This window comes from Nuphar pumila, chromosome 2, assembly GCF_984573655.1.
Source record: "Nuphar pumila chromosome 2, dmNupPumi1.hap1.1, whole genome shotgun sequence".
NCBI classification, from domain to species: domain Eukaryota; kingdom Viridiplantae; phylum Streptophyta; class Magnoliopsida; order Nymphaeales; family Nymphaeaceae; genus Nuphar; species Nuphar pumila.
This window is the reverse complement of record NC_143250.1, coordinates 116,495,714-116,516,557: the sequence shown is the minus strand read 5'-3', so window position 1 is coordinate 116,516,557 and position 20,844 is coordinate 116,495,714. Positions and strand designations below refer to the sequence as shown.

At 38.9% G+C, this 20,844-nt stretch overlaps 1 protein-coding gene across 1 annotated transcript; it reads right to left on the bottom strand.

The window, feature by feature from the left end:
• Positions 1–12,993: 12,993 nt before the first annotated feature.
• On the bottom strand, positions 12,994–20,183 carry LOC149846865 (short-chain dehydrogenase/reductase 1-like). Its single transcript, XM_089996623.1, has 5 exons — positions 20,092–20,183; positions 19,496–19,777; positions 16,547–16,627; positions 14,254–14,430; positions 12,994–13,612 (listed from the first exon to the last, which is right to left on the bottom strand). The coding sequence occupies exons 1-5, from the start codon at positions 20,092–20,094 to the stop codon at positions 13,232–13,234; spliced, it is 924 nt and encodes a 307-aa protein (XP_089852749.1). The 5' UTR covers positions 20,095–20,183; the 3' UTR covers positions 12,994–13,231.
• Between the last annotated feature and the right edge of the window lie 661 nt (positions 20,184–20,844).

Genomic DNA, 20,844 nt, shown 5'->3' with positions numbered 1-20,844 from the left:
AGATGGAAGGTAGCAACAGCAGAATGCTGTTGGAGGTGGATAGGTAATGCTTGATAATAATCAGGCGATGGAGGCGACTGTGCAAGGAAAATAGGGGCTGTGTGACTGTGATTAGTGATGATATGCTATGGATCAAGTTGTTGCACAGTTGGGATTAAGTCCCAATGATGGTTGTAAGCAACAATTATATATTTGACAAAGATGGAAAATAAACAAATGTTATGATGGAGGTTGATAATCAGATACCATAAAAAGGGCTGGAAATAAAACCAAATGAAAGATCATCTGAATCCGGGAATGCTGATGAAAGAAACAGGAAAAATTTCCCTGGAAATGCCAGAAGAGACAGTATGCTATCCACACCCTCAAACAGACTTTTAAGGATGGGACGAGTCCCAACTCCAGAAACCCTTACCTACCTGTTGTGAGTGCCCCATTTTCACAGAATCACATATTTCGCTAAACATGATATGAACATGAGAATAGCATACTGTAAGAAACATCAAAGAAAAGATACAATAATTCAATAAAGGAAAACATTGGATTTCACTTCTCAGGAGCAATCGTAACAGGAACTATTTTCTCAGGGCTTTCAAATTTAACCGAGCTTGATAAAGGAATAACATAAATGGAAATCGTGATGAGAAATCCTTAATCCCTATAGCAGATAAAAGTCATGAAACAACAATTATCAAGTCCTGATACAAATTGAAACACAAGATGGTAAAAAAAAAAACTCAATAATGCAAGAGATTACATGATATATAAACAATGGTGCAAGATATTTGAAAAAAATGCTACGGTATCATTCAAACAGACTTATGCTACAATCCCTTTTTGCATTTTGGAAACTCGGGTTCATACTGCAGCCCCTTGATTTTGCACCGAGAGTCAGGGCAGCCAGTGATATTTGAATCGACCAGAGGGATGATCGAATCCTATCTCTTGAGCAAGCCATTGTGAATAAATCTCACGTTGGACTGCCTGCGATAGATGTAAGATGTTCACACTAAATGTACAGGGACTATCATCCAGATCTCCATAGTGGAATCAGACGTGAAAGAGTTAACGCCCTACTTTAGCAGAGTGGATCAAAATTTGATTTGCTTTCAGCAAACCAAATACGAATCCAATAAGTCAGATTGGTCATTAAAATTCAAAGAATGCTAATGCTCGCCCCTCCTTTCCTCTTCTTTTTTTTTGGACATCTACAGGGGATGGGATGAAATTTTTTAGAGCTCTTGGGAGTTCGCTGAAGATCTTCAACCAGAACCTACGCATGGCAGTGACGTTAACGACCATTCCATCCTGAGCTTAAAGTTTTAACATGCTGAAAACTTTTACATACTGAAGATGAGTTTTACGTTGATGGCTATTTTATTAGGTTTTCAGATGGTGCTGGAAGCAAACACAGGTGTAGCTGAAACGCAAATAACAACATCAAAGATCTGAGGAAAGCAACAGACGCTGGGCATAAAAAGAAATAATAATAAAAAAAAAGAAAAGGATTTTAAACTAGAATCACATGTGAGGCTATCAAGCATTGAAAACAAACCTGGGATCCTCTGGGGTTCTGATTTTCGGACCATTAGCACATAGATAAACACAGAGAACCATCTATTTGGTTCTCAAGTTGATTCAGTCATGAGAGTTGCGATGCTAAAAAAAAAAAGGTGAAACAGAAGCAACTCCCATACCCCTCCTCCTTTTTTTTTTTATGTCAATAAGACTTTTAGGGGTCTCTGAGACAGGTTTTCTTTCATGTTCACGGTGAAATCCTGGTGGGTTTTAATAAGGATCACTTGAACATCTCATAACGAGGGGGAGGGGGGGGGGAGAGATCAATATAGGTATGAAAAAAAAAATTGGGACAATATTCAGAAATCCAACAGGAATCAACCTAACTTTCAGATCGACTATCTGAAACACAAACTGCAATTTGATTTCTGAATTAACTAGTATTGAAATCAAGATGAAGGTGAAAATCATAGTAAAGATAGAGAAAAGAAAGAAAAAAAAAATCTTGCAATGAGAGGGTCGAATCTGCCATATACAGATCGAGCCCTACTCCAATGCCAAAAATTATAAGACCGAAAATAGGAGGACACTAAATTTCTAATGAGAACCAAAGTAATGAAAATAGAGGGGAATTACAAAAAGAAACGAGAGGGGAAAAAAAAAGTGAGTGGCTTACCTTCCTTCAGACGACTGCGGAGGAGGTGTCCTGAGGGAATCCTTCCCTACTTTTGTTCTGCAAGGAGACCAAAGCTGATTACCATAAAAATGGAGTAGAAGAAGATAAAGGAGTTTGATGGTGTGGAGAGCGATGTGAAGTGAGTGTCTGATCCTCCTTCAGACGAAATGTTGATCAAGAGAAATGTTGGTGAAAAGCTGATTGAAATTCGGGGATTGTAATGAGCTCGTTATAGAAGAGATGGATTCTGATCTTGGATGAACAGAGGCTCCAGCAGAAGGGTTGATGGAGGAAGATTACAATGGATACTTCAAGTAAAACCGATCTCAAAGAAAACTCAGCGCTGGCCGGAAGACGGGAGCTGGCCTCTTCTTAAAGAGGGGATGGAAGCTTCGAGAAGAGGAAGGTCAGTTGAGAATTGAGGGTGGAGATGGAAGCATGCGGTTTTGAGATTAACGATGGAAAGAGGAGAAAAGGGGCGCGAGAAGAGTTCGTTAGAACTTTTTTCCAAATTTTCAAAAGGTGGTTTCCCTTTTAAGAATTTTCTAAAAACTGGTTAAGGAATGAGGTTCTTGGTAAAAATGTTTCAAAGAGCTTGAAAATCATCAGATTTTTTTGTAGCTTTTCTCGATTTTTTGGTTTTTTATGTTATTTTTCTATTTTTTTGTATTCTTAGAATAAAATCCTAAAGCTTCACAAGAAATCAAAGATTGAAACTAATTTTTTTTGATGTTTTTGTAAAATATTTACAAGAGGAGTTTTTCTGAGAATTTTAGAAACTATTTTGAGAAAATTTCTTCATAAATGGGTTTATGTCCGAATTTTTAAGAAATATTCGAGGTTTATAACTTCGAATTGAGAAATATAGGGTCGAGGATCCAACAGATTGCCGGATGAGCTGCCCGAGCCTTTTCAAAATCATTTTTGGTATTTTCGTGTTTTTTTTTATTTTGGAAATCGGACAACGGGGCTCAGATTTGGATTTAAAATACTGAGTTCAGACCTGAAGTTGAATTTGAATATATCAATGTGGAATCAAATCCAGAAATCTGAAGAAATACTGAAATTTAGCTTTGAAATCACTTTGATCTTCTCAGAAAATAGAGTCAGGGGCAAAAAGGGTCATTTTTACAAAACTTTGAAAAATTTGGGGTGTTCACACTCTATTATTAGATGAGGCATACCACTCGAGATATGTTATCCGTCCCAGTAACACTAAGATGTATCGAGATCTGAAGAATATATTTTGGTACAACAACATGAAGCGAGTCATTGCATAATTTGTGAATTGGTGTCTAATGTGTGAACAAGTAAAGATTGAGCACCAGTGACCCAGATGACTTTTGCAGCCACTTTCCATACCTGAATGAAAATGGTCTGACATCACGATAGATTGTGTCTTAGGACTTCCAAGGATTAAAGATGAGATGGATTCGATATGGGTCATTGTTAACAGCTAGCTGACCAAGTCAACTCACTTTCTAGCTTGCAAGACATCTCTTTTGATCTATTGGCTTAATTTATCAAGAAAATAGTCTTACTCCGTAGAGTACCCGATTCAATTATTTCAAATGGGGACTCCAAGTTTACTTCTCGATTCTGGTAGAGTTTTCAAGATGCTATAGGGAAAGAACTAAAGATGAGTATGGCATTTCACCCTCCGACAGATGGATAGTCGGAGTGGACCATTCAAATTCTAGAAGACATATTACAAGCATGTACTTTGGAGTATAGTGATTTATGGAATGACATTCTGTCCCTAATGAAGTTTTCCTACAACAACTTCCAGGTAAGCATAAGCATGACTCTTTTTTAGGCATTGTTTGATTGTCGATGTCAAACAACTTTGTGTTAGGACAAAGTTCAAGAGAGAAAACTGTTAGAGCCAGAGTTGGTACGACGTATGGCAGAACAGATTAAATTCATCCGTGAATGACTTATAGCTGCGCAAAGTCGATATAAAAGTTATGTGGATCAGAGACATCATGAATCAGAGTTTAAACAAAATGACTATGTATTTTTAAAGATTTCTCCCTTCAAAGGAGTAATATGTTTTGGTCATAAAGAAAAATTGAGTCCATGATATATTGAACCTTTTTTGATACTTGAGAGGGTTGGCTCGACAACCTACCACTTAGCTCTGCCACCCTTTTTGTCTAGAATTCATAATGTATTTCATGTCTCTATGTTGCAAAAATATATGTCAAACCCATTACACATATTGGATACGATTGAGTCAGTGTTGGAGATCTAGGATGACTAGAGCATGAGTGATAAGGTCATTCAGAATTTAGACAAAAAGGAGCAAAAGTTGAGAAATAAAGTCATACCACTGGTACTAGTCAGATGGAAACATCACAACAAGAATAAGGCAACCTAAGAGTGTGAGACAGACGTCCAAGAATAGTTTCCATATTTTTTTGGGGTAAGATTCGAGACAAATCTTTTTTTAAGAGAAGTAAAATTGTAAAACATTCATCAAGTACAGTAAAGTAAAAAAAAATGAGATAAATGTTGAGGAAACAATTCCTCATATTGAGGAATAGTTCCATATCAGGATATGGAGGAGAATTGTGGGGGGTCCCCTCTCACGATTTTGAGAGAGTGGGAGTGTGTGGGGCTCCCATAACTGTGAAGTTTCTATTTAAGAAACCTCGCACCCCCTCCACCCCATCGGCTTCTCAAAAAAAAAATAGTTGCATAGAAAAGAAGAGGTGAGAGAGAGAGAAAGAGAAAGAGAGAGAGTGGTTGGGAGACGTTGCCGACGATAGATAACTGCCCCCACCCATTTTCTATTATTTTACTTAAGAGAGAAAGAGAAAGAGAAAGAGAAAGAGAAAGAGAGAGAGAGAGCACTAGCAAGCATGGTGGTTGTCGGTGATAGTCAGTCAATCACGAGTGACAAAGTCAAAATAAGGAGAAAACCTTCTATCTCAGTTAGCAACCATAGTGGTTGTCGGCACCATTAGATGAGAGAGAGAGAAGAAGTTGAGACAGAGGAAGGCTAACAACCACTGTGCTTGCTGATAACATAGATTAAAAAAATATCAAGAAAACTGACAACCCTTGCATTTCTAAGTTGATAGGAGGGATAGAGGGTAGCACCCTCTTTCTCAGCCACTGGCAACCACCGGATTGCTATCATCATATGGTGAAGAAGATGCAGATGAGACAAAGGAAGGGGCCATCCTTCGTCTCAATCATCGACAACCACATGGGTTGTCGGTGCCTCTGGAAAGAAAGGTAGAGAGCGGGACAAAGGGTGGTGCACTCTATCTTAGTCTCAAGAAACCACATTGGTTACCAGCGGCCCTGTCGTGAACTGGAAGGGGCGAGATAGAGGGTGGACACCCTCTTTCTCAACCATGATGGCTGAGCCGGTGGGAATAAAAGAAGGAACAAATGTCTTGGTGGTTTCCAGTTCAATACCCGACCAACTTGGTCTGGGTTGAACTGGACCGAATTGGCCCAACCCGAACTGGTCTGGGTGTGAACCGAGACCGAGTCAAGTTGGGCTGAGGACCGAACGACTCAGTCTGGGTATGACCCAGACCGAGTATCGTCCAGAAAGTATAAAAAAAAAAGTCGAGAAAACGGGATGGGGGCTAGGCCTTTGTCTTGGTTTTTCATTCTAAACCACACCCAGACCAAACTAGGTCTGGGTTTCGTATCATGGATCCAATGAGATAGAAATTGGACCCTCTGTCTCAGGACCAATTTAGATCAAACCCAACTTGAAATGAATCTGATCGAGTTTGGTACCAACCTAAGACTGGACCTGGTCCAATTTACACCAATTGTGTCTGTGATTGGGGTCAGTCCAATTAAGATTGGTTCTGATCAAGTTGGCACTAGATTGGGACTAAGACCGGGTCTAGTTAGGTTGATAAGAGACTAAATCAAATTGGGTCTAGTTAGGTTGATAAGAGATCGGATCGAACTGGGTTCTAATCCAGTTTACCTAAGAATAAAGAAAGTGGTTGTAAACCAAACCCACATGGTTCGGGTTGGACCCAAACCAAGTTTGTTTGGTGAAGAAAAAGCGAGAGAGTCAGAAAATTATGTTGGGTTGATTTAAAGCCTAACACACTTGATCTTGGTGTAGGCCCAGACCAAGTAGGATCAAATCATATTCGAATATATACATGCAAGTATATATATATATATATATATATATATATATATATATATATATATATATATATATATATATATATATATATATATATATATATATATATAAGACAGATCGTGCCCCGTTCTGACCTGGAGTGAGTTAGGTTAGTCCCACAACATAATAAAAGACCAAAATATCCTAATAACATGGTATTAGTAAAATAGTCATAACTTCTCACCCCGAACTCAAAATCGGGTGAGGTTAGCTTTGTTGAAATCAGGATCCAGAGAAGAATCTGCTCATCCTAATATCATTACAAACATGTAACATGAAAATTGAGGTTTGATAGACCACCTTCGAGCAAGGTAGTTTGGTAATTTTATAAATATAAGAATTGTCAGTTTAATAATTAAGTAAATTTTGTGTAATGAACATATCTAACCACTATTACAAGAGCTTGATTGCAGGGTGAGAGTTTAGTTCTCGCATTCAAGGTAAGGGATATTATGAACATGTCTAGTTAATAACAAACAATTTGTTGTTTGTGTGAAATAGCTTGCTTGAGACTAGGTATGTTTGAGAATACAATTATATCTCACATACGATGTAAATACTTTTACATTCTTAAAGGTAGAATAGTTGCATATGAAATAGTTATAATGCAAAGAATGATTTTATGTATTTTTGAGTTTTCTATGCATGTTAGTAGATTATGTAATTTTAGACAAAATTCATATTCTATGCTTTTTGAGAATATAGAACTACATGCATGCGAATAGAGTTGAGTACTTGAGTAATTTCCTTGAGTCCCTTCTTTCAATTGTGTTTATTGTAAGATTTGAGTTATCTTAACCTGCTAGACTTAACCCAATGTGCAATATCTAAGAACAATGAATTAAGTAGGGTTGCAAAGCCCCAAGGGGCATTGGCTTAGTGAGGTGGGGCCTTGGATGCTAGATGGGTTGCTGGCACAACAACCGTATATATGGCAGGCTGAGCCAGTGCGACCAGTTTTTTGTGCTTGGTGTGGTTTCTTCGGGTTATAAATCCAAAAAAAAAAAGTATGGTTGCAAATGGGTCGGTTCCCATGAAAAGAAATTTGCAAAATTTAGCTGTCTCAGATCTGAACCGACCCACTCCCCAATGTTTTGGGATCTGAAACCTAGCCCTATTGCATTCCTAGAATTCAGTGTTTAAAAAAGGTTAGAAAAGAAAACCATGAGAAAGATATCTACATTCCCCTTTACATCAGGTATGATGGGCATAGTGAAAAAGAAATGAAAGCTTTGGGAAGAACAACCTTTAGCTTGGTCGAAAAGAACCCCAAATTGGGGCAAAAGGAAAAAAACCTTGAGGGGTAAATTATGAAATTTATTTTTGAAACCTCAACTTGGGTTAGTGTTAATCCAAGATAAATAAAGAGAAACATGGATTTGATTAAGAGAGCATAAGTTTAGGTGTGTTTTTAACAAATTTTAAAACTTAGGTGTGTCTTTCATTATGAACACTAATAAGTTAAGCATGATTTTGAAATTTTCTCTGACAATTGCTTCCTCAAGTCTTCATCCCTTACAAGCTGAAACAAGCAACAGATTATATCATCGTAGGGATGGAACCAATGTTGTCAGTATCGGTATCGGCCCTGTATTGTTTCGCCAACGATTCATCTGGTGAATTTGTCGATAGATACCGCGATACTCAAGTGAATAGGCCTAAAAATAATTAAAAATATTATGTATCAATCACATGTTAAAGACATTAAAATAATATTAAAAAATAATTTTATATATTTTTTACATTTATTAAAAAATAGCCGATTCAGGGGTGTACCGTATCGATTTTCTGCCTATACACACCGATACTGACAACATTGGATGGAACTCTTATATGCGTCAAACTGTGTCCCAACCAAGAAATACTAGAGCAGAGGTATGGTTAGTAGCAGTGTTATCAAAATCGGTTTCTGAATTGAATCGGTTTTTCAAAAAAAAAAAGGTCAATCCCTATCCCTCTGTTTGCTCCTGTCACCACTGCGACCCTCCCTTCACTTCACCACTGACCCTCTATTGCCTGGAGAGATGGGCATGGGTGGGCGGTCGCCCACCCCTGAATTAGAAACAAAACAAAAAAAAATGGATCTCTTCATCCCAACTTGATGTTGTCTGGGTTTGTCAAGCAGTCCAATGCAGGAGATTCATGCAACTTCGAAAAAAACATGCACCTAGACCTAAAATGTGAAGCACAACTAATATCACAAATCTCAGTATCAGGATTTTCTCGGCAAGAGAACATCTTGAAATAAATTAAAGATTTGCTTCATCCAGAAATCCTGAAAAAAAAAGGAAAATAAAACATGAAAATAGGGGAAGACCTTTCACTTTTACAATTCTTCAACTGCCTCCGACGCCTACCTCCCAAATACGGAAGAAACCATGCCCAATCCAAACTGTATTTGTCCATAAAACAAGCGAAGCTCTACTTGTGGTTTGTCTCTGAACTTTCTATTAACGTGAATGTCAGCTCTCTTGTCTGGACATCATGGCAATAGACTCGGCCATTTCACACATTAAGGCTTTGTTTAAGAGCATTTTTCTATGACAAAGGAACCCTCACCAAGAACCAGGTTGCTTAATGAGGCCACCTCCCCGCGATGTTAAAGAAACAGCAGCAGCCGTGTGACAGTCAATAGGGGCTATATTGTGGCTTCCCCCGTGTTCTCATGCTCTCTGCTGTTTGGGAGCTGCAGTGTTCTCAAAACACAAAACACTCCATTGGGAATGGACTTGGCAGCCCCAACATCACATTTCAAGAACATTCATCAAAGGATGATTTTGGCAACTCCATCCTCAGACGCCACATTTTGGCAAGCCATATTTTGGCAGCACATGGACATGGTGTTTCCATCTCAGTGCAAGGCTCTCTAACAGAGCCTAATTAAATCCACAAAAAACACTGCAAATTTCTGTCCAGGCCCAGTCTGAGATTAGTGAAATCAACAAACAAAACACCGTCAAACGACAACCAACCGCATCAAAATGCTTATTTAAGTTTTATCTCTGCACGAACGACTGTGCCTTCAACGAAAAATTTCTGGCTCCGCCACCAGTCTGAATAAATGGATCGTTCTTCGAGACCATAGCATTGTCCCCGAGACCCAAAGTCTGCCCACCCAACAAAAAACTTCTGACTCCGCCACTGGATCAGATCCGAGTGACAAAGTACACTAGAGTTATGTGAAGCTTTCCTTACCATGGTTGGCTTTGTCTTTCTCGACAAGGCAGCTCCTAAGCAGCGCAGAAGGATTTGAAGGGAAGAAAGGATGAATAGGGTGAGTAGAAGGCAGCCGTGAAGGCCATTGGCAATAGAAGATATATAGCCTTTGGGGCCATCAGTATGTTTCTCTGATTAATGCAAACGAAAAAACTTCTACCAAGAAGATGTTCATGCCCTCTTAAAAAAATGTCATTCCTCCGGAACTGTGATAGCCATTGTCACAAGGACACACCATCTAGGGTCTTGTGTCTCAGAGAAATGACACGACACTTGACACATCAATGCATGTACAAGTATTATGTAATAAATCTTTTAATAATCCTTCAATAGTTTTATTTCAATAATAGATTTATTTTAGAAGTGTTGTTCCTAGCCATTCATTCATGTTATAAATGACATCCAACTACCATGGGTGTATTATTTATGTTTATCATGGACCTCACAACTTGAAGCACCCTAAATGAACAGCTAAGTGGGTAAGGGTACACACCCAATAGTTCGGTGCATTCATTCATTGTAAAGAAGAATTACATGCAGAAGGGCCACTAAGATGTAGCGCTGACCGGACCGTAAGTAGTTCTGACGGATAGCGTTCATCCACGTGAATGCTCTAGATGCCCTTCATTTAGAACATCAATGACTGAACATTTTTGTGGGACCCATTTAGGATAAAAAGATCAACAAAATCAGGCGGAAGTTTGATGCCTGTGTGACACCATATTTATGAAACCCAACCAAACTATTCTAATCTGACATATGCTTTCCTGCCTTCCTATGCATCACCTGACGATTTTTCCTATGCCCAATAAAATTGAAACTAAAATTGTTGGAATTTGTAGCAAATTCTTGTTGGGGGGGTTCGGGCTCATCAAAGGTCTTGATAAGTTGGATCCGATGTCCGATCCTCTAAATAGGAGCAGTCTGGGCATTAGAAGACTAGCAAATCTAAACATCATCCTCCTTTTGTCGATGGTGGTGGCGTTTGGCTAAAGAAGTCTCCTCTAACTTATATTTATCTAAAGACTAAATATAAGTTAGAGGAGAGTCCATTGTAGTAGTCTTCAAAATCATGTTGGAAAAAGAGGATTGCACGCAGAGGCGGGCATGTGCCCACCCTGACCTGCTGAAACTCTCAAGGGGTTTGGGTTACTGGGGAGTATGGTTAGTTGCCACCCTGACCTGGTTAGGATGGGCACCGGTGTGTCTCCGCCCTCCCCGCCGTGACCCCACATCCAGGCAGCCCAGGCCCTCACTCTCTCTCTATTCAGCAACTCTGCTCACCCTGGCTTAAATTTCTAGCTCCACCCCTTTTATCGCAAGTGTTAAAAACCTTGACTAAGGGCACTTTTTGAAAGCGGGAATCACGTAAAAAAAGTGAATTGATGTAAAAAAAAAAACGTTTTTCCAACCATTCCAAACAACCTGAGAAACCTTTTGAAAACAGTACAGATAGGAAACACTCTTTCAGCAAAATCGGACTACTACTCTCTCCTTCCTGTGTTACCGTCTTTGCCATCTCTGAAACCACCGAATCATGGTCGTCCCCCAAAACAGCCCTACCATCAATCCAAGGCATTCAGGTATGCGTAGGAACAGTAAAAGGAGGAATCCTCAAATTCATCCTTTGGTTGTCTGTTGATTTGTTGTTGCCTAATCCATCCTTTTCTTCTAACAAAAAACGCAGGAATTTGTTGGTGGGTGATAATATACCCAGAATCAGATTTCGATCACTTTCATCGGACCCACCTCCTTCGCCATCACCCTCACCCCAATACATTCCTTCCTGCAACTCTTTCTCTATACAGGAGAAACAAAGTGAATTTCTATCCTTGCTACACATCCTCTTCTGGTTGCCTCTCATTAAGTTGGTAATTGGTACATCCTCCTCTTCTTCATTTTTTTTTTAATCTTTTGGTGTGTTGAAATGGTGGTTGTTCTCTTTCTGTTTTTCCTTTTTGTGTTTTCAAAGATTGCCTATATAGAAAATATATCTATTTGTGACAAATGGATGCACGTGCAGAGGATGAAAAAGAGTTTGATAATGTGAAAAGGAGTGAGAAAGGTCCTGAACATTGGGGAAAGCTTCATTAGGAATGATGTAATTGCAGCAGCGGAGGCATGCAATCACCCATTGAAGTGTTGCATGAGAGGGTAGAGGTGTTGCCCCACTTGGGCATATTAAAGAGGTCTTACAAGCCTGCAAGAGCATTGATAAAAAATTGAGGCCATGATATCATGGTAAGATTTGAACCCTTCCCTTTTTTTTCTTTTTTTTGGAAGGTAATGCATTATCATGGTGATCATTATCAGAATAGAGAACTATTTTTTGTGGTGTGGGATCATCTAAAGTGGGAGAGTGGAGGAGGAGCCATTTACATCAACGGCACTGAATTCCTTCTTAAGCAATTGCATTGGAATTCTCCATCAGTGGGTGGAAGATCAATTTCTGCCACCGAATAGTTGGTTTCTAGTTAGGGGTAAATTCATTATCACTATTTTATTTATGAATGGAAGATCATTTTCTGCCACTGAATTATTTTCTTCTATTATCTAGATGTAAATTCATGCTTTTTATGGATAGAAGATTCGTATTTGAACGTTTTGCACATTTCAATGATTCAATTATTTGCTTTCATATTGCTGATGGATGAGTGGTTGATTTTCACCATTTTGGATATTGCAAGTTCTCAATGGGATGTATTATTTTTTGTATGGCATGAAAAAATGTTTCAATACACAAACAAACAAGAGAAAATGTTTCTCTTTAGTTTCCAGTCCCATTTTTTCATGCTACACAAGCAAGCTAAAATGTTTTTTTGGAGAGCTCGTATCAAAAACTCTCATAGGCAAAACTTTCTTTTTATATGAGAGTTTTTCTCTTTTCCAAAAGCGCAAGGCTGCAAGCCTTTGGGTTCTTTTGGAGTTCGATTTCCCAAGCAGATCCTCCTTTGGATATCAAATGGTTGCTGGCCAGAGACGGGTGTTTCAGTGTAGCTTCATGCTATTTTGCTACCCTTGACGACGGAATGGAATGGTAGCTGGATGATATAGGGCACGCTGGGTTGGATCATTTTGATTTACTTTCTCATTTCAATGTGAAATTGAATCTGATTCGTATAAGCAGCCGAACATAAAAAGTTAAGCGGTGAGAAAGTGAATAAGAGTGCTTTCTAATTTGCTTGAGATTCAAAATCACATGAGACCGGTGTGATTCTGAATCTCAAGCAAATTAGAAAGTGATTCTGAATCATGTTTTTTTAAAAGGAGCAGTCGAAGGTATCCACATTGTAGAGTTTCTGACCTTCTCAAAAAAGCCTGTTTCTTAGGTGTGTCTTTCATTATGCTCACTAATTAAGTTAAGCATGTTTTTGAAAATTTCTCATATTCTAAATGGTTGTTGATCTTCATGTGTGGAACACAAACCTGTCCATTTTTATTCTCAAGTCTCAAGATTTCACGATATAAGTTCCTAAATTCGAATTCACGTACATAATCGAACAAAGAGAAAGAAAAATGAACACACTTTTCTATTCATAGTAAATTTTTAACTTGTCAGCTCCCACTGGTTGAGCACGCCTGACCAGTAGAGGGTGTATATCAGATCGAACCCAACTTCTACCAAGATGTACCTGATCGTTTAGTGGCTATCAGAAAGGCGAGAGCTGGCTTTCGAGGAAGTTGTGTCCCGTAGGACCATTGGCAGGGAAGAGGGCAACACGCAGCACATGCTCTGCCCCTTGAGGGGCAGAGATATCACCTATCCCATGCGTTAAGTCAGTCTTCACGTAGCCCGGGTGCACACTGTTCACGCACGCTTTTCCCTCCAATTCACGTGCCAACAACCTCGTGTATGCGTTCAAGGCAGCCTTGGAAATTGAGTAAGAAGGAAACTTGAGGGGCCACTTCTTCATGTCCTTCGTCCCACACTTCATGTCCTCTAGGAACAGTTCTATGGCCCCATCGATCTTCTGCTCCGTCAGGCCCTCCATCTCTGACAATTGCTTCCTCAACTCTTCATCCCTTAAATGCTGAAACAAAGCAGCAGATTATATCATCGTAGGGATGGAACCAATGTTGTCAGTATCAGTATCGGCTCTGTATTGTTTGGCCAACGATTCATCAGTTGAATCAGCGGATAACGCAGCCAAAAAATAATTAACAAATATTATGTGTCAATCAAAACATGACAGGTGTTAAAGTCATTAAAATAATATTAAAAATAAATTTAAGTATTTTTTACATTTATTATAAAATAGCTGATTCAGGAGGGAAGTTTAGCGATTTTCTACCGATATACGATACACACCGATACTGACAGCATTAGATGAAACTCTTACATGCCTCAAACTATGTTCCAACCAAGATATACTAAAGTAGAGGTATGGTTAGTAGCAGTGTTATCAAAATCGGTTTCTGAATTGAATCCGTTTTTCAAAAAAAAAAATAAAAGAGGCCTGAATTGGTCCAAATCTAATGCAAATCATTTTGAGTAGGTCTGTTTACAAACAAATAAAAAAATTTAAATTCATAAAATAAAAAAAAGAATTATATCTGATTCAGGCCAAATCAGTTGGATCGGCCCGATACAGCTGACAGATTATATTTAAGTTTGATAACATTGGTTAGTAGAGATTTGCACTTATTTTTTGAGAGAGGAGTAGAGATTTACACTTAGTAACCCAAGGATGGAGGAGAGGATGACTATCCTGGGCTTGTGAGGAGAGGGTCGAAGGAGAGGGAGCAAAGCCTGGGTCAGCCTTTTAGTTCCGTAGTAGTTGGTGTCAATGCTCTCCTTTGCTGATTCATATTCCTCTTGAAGTATCCCAACCAAGCAGTCAAAATCTGTCTGGAGCACCAAGTTTCAGTTCTCAGTTTCAGCATGACTTATTTCTCAACAAAACATACTTAAAGTAGTGGAAGGAAATAAATAAGATAAGACCCAAGGGGTTTGGCGTAGTGGGATGGGAGCTAGACTGTTTGGCTAGCAGTCTAGGTTCAAATCCCATGGCTGTCACCCCCCCTGCATAAGCCGAAGCTTGGTGACACCCTGGGCTAGGCGGTGACATGGACAGAGACCGTAAGTATGGCAAGTTGAGTGAGTTCGGTTAGGTCTCTGCGCATGGTGCGGTTTCTTCGAGTAAAAAATAAATAAATAGGATAGCTTTATAAGAATGATGAACAGATTTTGATGCCTTCGACAGGCTAAAATTAGCTGGGCTAATATAACTTACTAACACAAGTAGGAACGCCCAAGTTTTGGGAAATTGTGAAATGTAAACATCTAATAGGGGTTACTTCCAAACTTGGGAAATTTCTCAATATTTTGGTGGCAATCAACCATATAGACTTACAATTATGATATTGACCCCATTATTTTAATTAACCAGAAAAGTTAAGATGTTACCATTCAACCAAAGGAAGGTCCAAATAATCAACAGCCAACCATGATAGCACGGCTCTTCTCCAATGCTTGAGCATCTCATCGAGCAGATATAACTTATTTAGTAAGAAATATGCGTTTTACAGACTTTAAAACATAGGTAAAATCAGACAGCTCACAATGCATTTAAAACTTTACATTGCAAAGTATTGTGGGCCTTTGATTTTTAGCACTTTCAAAAATGCATCTAAACATTCAAAATTCATAATGCAAAACATGTTGTTACTAAAAGAATGGTAAATATCAAATGTGTAAAGTCCCACCGATAAAAAAACTCGATCGTTAGAAAAGGAACATCTATTGATTATCAACCGTTAAAAATTTTGGACCTTCCTTGGGTTGGAAGGTCTCCTTTCCCAAAACTTTTGAACTGAAGTGCTTATTCAATTAGCTTGCTCATATGTTCAAGGTACAAAGAAGCTTATTCCAAAGATGTTCATTTCTTCGAAAAAAGGATGTCTTTCCTTAGTACATGTGACAGTTTATGTCATAGCCACACACCATTTAGGTAGCTAGGGATGCAAATGGTTTGGATCTTGGATGGGGTCTTTGCAATTTTTAGTTGATCTGAATCCTCATGTATTAAACTGTTCCCAATCCCAATCGTTTGCATCACATTGAAATGAAACATGCATGGTAGTTGGGTTTATTCACTCGTTGCACAATTGAACGACATCGGAAGGACCAGTCTCATGTGTACCCTGACCTGATCCTGCCTGAACCAGAATGTCTGCCTTGATATTTACACAAGTCTCTCCGAATGTGGACCAGGTCAGTCAAATCTGATGATAATCTATCAAAGGTGTCTCTGAAACCCTCGTGGATGAACCACCTCCCAAATGCAAGGTTTTAGGTTTTTTTCAGCCATCCATATTGTATGTTCTAGATGGCTTCATCTAGAACATTGATCATTCTGAAGAAATGTGTAGAACCCATCTCAGGTACAGAATGCAATCATCCAAAGGATTTTGGATGCACAGTAGCATAGGCAGCTCCAACATATTAGCGTTAGAGGTGCCTTCTGTGCATAACGCCACACTTTCCCCCAAAAATTATGAACACCATTTTACCACACACACATTATATATATATATATATATATATATATATATATATATATATATATATATATATATGGGTTAATCTAACATTAAGACATAGTTGGGTTTAATATTAGATGAATTCAACCCTATTAAAATGACTAGATTACTCTTAGAAGTGATATTTTTTTAAAAATATATGATTACTTTTTCAAGTCAAGAAGGTAAATTTGATTAATTCCTAAAGTTACCTTTTTGAAAAATATGTTTGACTTTTCAATTCTCTTCAAGTTTAAAAGACTTCAAATGTCCAAAAAATAACCACTCATTTTTTAAAAGTATCATTCTTTTAAAGGTATTTGTCATTTTCATAAAATTGAATTTATCTAATGTTAAACACAACTAGCTTAATGTTAAGTTTATATATATATATATATATATACATATATATATATATATATATAGAGAGAGAGAGAGATTACCAGAATGGTTCTAAGGTCCACGTTGTTCTTTTGCACGAACTCCCAGTCTACCTCAACTTTGGCAATTCCTGCATTATTTATCTGCATCACAACAATGTTTGCCACTTAATAAACCCACAAAAATGAACAATTGTTCAAAAGAAATGTAGGAAAATGCTTCCATGTATGGAAGAGCAGATCTAGTAGTCAGGCAGACTACTTAGCAAAGCACTCGCTTTGCTGGATTAATGGTGCCATTTGTCTTGAGGCAAGGGCTCACAAATGCTCATGGATAGTGGTCACCCAAACCCGAGTTGAGATCAAAGAAGCTGCTAAGTGCCATGGCTATGTAACACTAGCCAATCACATGACAGCATTCCATGAAGCCCACAACTACAGACTGCGCAGGCCCCACATGAAATGTTGTCATGTTATTGGTTGTGTCAAATAGCTGTGGCACTTAACAGAAGACACCCTTGAGTCCCCCTCTAGCTGACCATCATTTGTCCTCGTCACCCGGATGTGTAGGCACCATCAAGTGAGCTGAGTACTTGCTAAGTACTCTGCTTCAGTACCAGATCAGGCCTCCCTGCAAAGGGACTTCCCTTGAAATTGTAGATTTTCCCAACATGCAATCACTTTGTAGGCACGATGAACTTGTTCATTCTAGCCTGCCAAACCTTGTACACAGCTCTCTTTTCTTTCGATGAGAACCAGAGAAAGCCATTCCTGGAGTAAGAGACCTTGGCTGTGTTGGTGAACCCTGCCAGCCTACGGGGCCTTCTCCGGCAATGTAAAACAGGGCCCCATGCGCCCTCACCCTAAGGAGTCGCCATGCTTCAGCAATATGCAAATGCGGTGATGCCTATGAGAATGGAACCCTGACCACCCGTCTAGTGGCCAAGGCCACACCCCACTGCACTAACCCCCTTAGGGCTTTGTACAGGGTTCATGTTTCCTCGTCTTTGTATACCATTAGATCATGCTAAATTTCCAGTTTAATCCGTTAGCCTTTTTTTTGTTCGGTTGATCACATGAATTCTTTTTTGTGCATGAAAATAATGCACACATGAAAAGAAGCACATAACTAATGGGGCGTGGTTGGTAGGAGCTGACAGTGCACGTCTCCTTGTGGTGGGACGTCGCAGGTTCAAAACCCAATGGTACTTTGAATGATAACTGGTGGGGGTCTGCCTAACCCAGCTTGCTTTTACCCAAAAAACAATAAAAAGGAAACACATTAAACTGGAGAATTTATGAAGCATTTGGATGTTGTCCAAAACTTGGTTAAAAACCAAGTTTAAACTTATTAAGCTTGTGCCCGAATGTCCAAAGAAAGTATACAAACTGAAGTTGAGATGCTTGACATGAGCTATTAGCGTATGATTCCCGTCTTTCAGTGTGGATGTAGAGGCTTTGGCCTCAAGCTTCTCCTTTTGTCTTTGGGATAATTCCCAGCCCACTTGTTAGTGTATTCTCCCATGTCAATACCTTATGGCCAATAAAAAAGCATTATTTCAAAAAAACAAAATTTGTAAACTTGGTTAGTTCATTAAGATTTAGTTTGATACACCATTCAAATGACATCATACTTACCCTGGCTTTTTCAAGAGCAAAAACTTGGTTTTCTGGGGGATCTAGGCGTACCCATCCCTCCTCTATGTATCTAGCTATGTGTGTATGTACGTATAAGTACTGGTTGGAGTGACTGTTGCCCAACCCTATTTCTCTGATAAGGAAGCAAAAGGATTAGGGCACTGAACTAGTCCCCAACTAAATCTGACCTATAATATTGAATCCAAATAATCCATATCAGAATCTATTCTAGATCCTTGAAACAAATAAGGTTAGGTTAGTCAGATTCCGGACCAAATTAGATAACCAATAAGTTCGGAGCCTGTCAAGACTATGATCAACCCAACCCAACTTGCCTATTTCATATACATGAAAACTAATATTCTTGACCTGACTAATTTTTGACCCGTTTCGAACCTTACTCTTTGAAGGGAAGAGGGTTGTAAGGGTGTTAATGGGTCAGGTTTGACTTGGACCTGAACCATACCAAACCCTATAGGATCAAGGTTTGGTCATAAAGGAGGTGGTCTAATTAGAATTGGTGTTGAACCCGAAGGATCCAATTAGTATATGGATCCATGTATGGTTTGTGAAATTTCATACCAGACCCAGCTCCAGCCGAGTTCCAATTAAAATCAGGTCCGAGTCGGTTTAAGAAAAAAACAGGTTCAGGTATATAGTTTGGTTGGGTTCAGGTTAGTTCGGTTTTACATTATGGAGAATCATTTTTGGTGGGGTATAAAAAGCACATTGCATCTAAACGGGTTTGGGTTTTCATTTACAATACCCACGGCTGAACCCATTTTTATTATAAGCCTACATTTTGGACCCGACCTGATCCCATGGTCCCAAAAATCAGATCAGGTCGATTATAATCAGTTTGTGACATCAGGGGTTCGGGTATACCTGACCCAGTTATACCCCTACTTATCACTTCCTACTCTCTTTCACTGTACCTTCTACATTTTTCAAATAATATTTTATAACAAGCTTTTGCATGTTGATTTTATATCTGTGTTCATGTCACTTCTTATGTGTTATGCTTGAGGGTTGACTTTATATAGTTTTATATTTGTGTTCATGTCATTTTTTATGTGTTTATGCTCGCACAATTACGTGACATGAGAGCAGGCTTTTATAAGGCTTCAAAAATCAATGATTGAAATTTTCATATTCCTATCAAATACACCATATAAGTCACATCTACAAAGTTAAATTCAAAAGAACGAAAACAAAAAATGAAAAAGTTGAAAATAAAAGACTGTGTGCCCTCCTAAGAGGAAGCAATCAAAACGCACATGCGCGCGCGCACACACACACACACATATATATATATATATATATATAGAGAGAGAGAGAGAGAGAGAGAGAGAGAGAGTTTTCATGTAAACATACCAGAATATCCAGAAATCCGGCCTTGAGCTTCAGCCAGTCGACGAAATCAGACACACTTTGTGGTTGATAAATATCAAGCGAGTGGAACATGACGTTCTTCCTTTCTTCCTGTAGGAACTGCTGAGCCGGGCTTGACAATTCTGCTTGGGGCTTACGAGCCGTCATGACGACGGTCAGGCCCTTGTCTGCAAGCTGCCTGGCTATCTCAAGCCCTATCCCTCTGTTTGCTCCTGTCACCACTGCCACCGTTCCCTCACTCCACCATTGTCCCTCTATTGTTGCCTGTAGAGATACCATATTCCATAAATGGGAAAGCACAATTAAAGTAAACCAGCACAAACCATCAACTTTCTCTTTTTCAACAAAAGAAAAAAAAAAGGTAAAGCGGTGAAGCCTGGTTAAACATGTTAATTCAACTTGGCTGACTCGGCAACAAAGAACACCTCTCTGCCAAGACAGGATGAACTAAAAAGATAAGGTTATTCATGTTCCCAAGACCAAGATGGATACCGATGAGTCCGAAACCACCGTAGCTCAAGGACTCGGATCAGATCCGAGTGACAAAGTACAGTAGAGTTATGTGAAGCTTTCCTTACCATGGTTGGCTTTGTCTTTCTCGACAAGGCAGCTCCTGAGTAACGCAGAAGGATTTGAAGGGGTGAAGGGATGAATAGGGTGAGTAGAAGGCAGCCGTGAAGGCCATTCATGACAATAGAAGATATATAGCCTTCGTGTCCGTAAGTAATAGCAACACAAAAGTCTTCATTGACTTATTTTTAAAATATGAAATTAATTATGGATGCCCTTTTCATATGGAAATACAATGGATAGTTGAGACCAATATGTGTAATAAAAAAAAATATTTTGCTTGCGAGTGCATAGTATTTGCAAGAGGGTGATCAGTATGTTTCTCTGTTTAATGCAAACGAAAAAACTTCTACCAAGATGTTCATGTACTCTTCTTAAAAAAATGTCATACCTTTGGACGTGTGATAGTCATTCTCACAAGGACACACCATCTAGGGTCTTGTATCTAAGAGACATGACACGATACTTGACACATCAATGCATGTACAAGTATTATGTAATAAATCTTTTAATAATCATTCAATAGTTTTATTTCAATAATTGATTTATTTTAGAAGCGTCGCTCCTAGCCATTCATTCATGCTATAAATGATAACCAACCACCATGACTGTATTATTTATGTTTATCATGGACCTCACAACTTGAAGCACCCTATGGGTAAGGGTACATACCCAATAGTTCGGTGCATTCATTCATTGTAAAGAAGAATTACATGCAGAAGGGCCACTAAGTAGGGTTGGCAATCGGGTTGGGTTGGCGG

Coding starts and splice junctions, on each gene's coding strand:
- LOC149846865 (XM_089996623.1), bottom strand. Junction 16,628..19,495: donor CCGGATTTCTGGATATTCTG/GTATGTTTACAT, acceptor GTTGTGATGCAG/ATAAATAATGCAGGAATTGC. Junction 13,613..14,253: donor CCATCCTTGGGTTACTAAGT/GTAAATCTCTAC, acceptor GCTTTGTTTCAG/CATTTAAGGGATGAAGAGTT.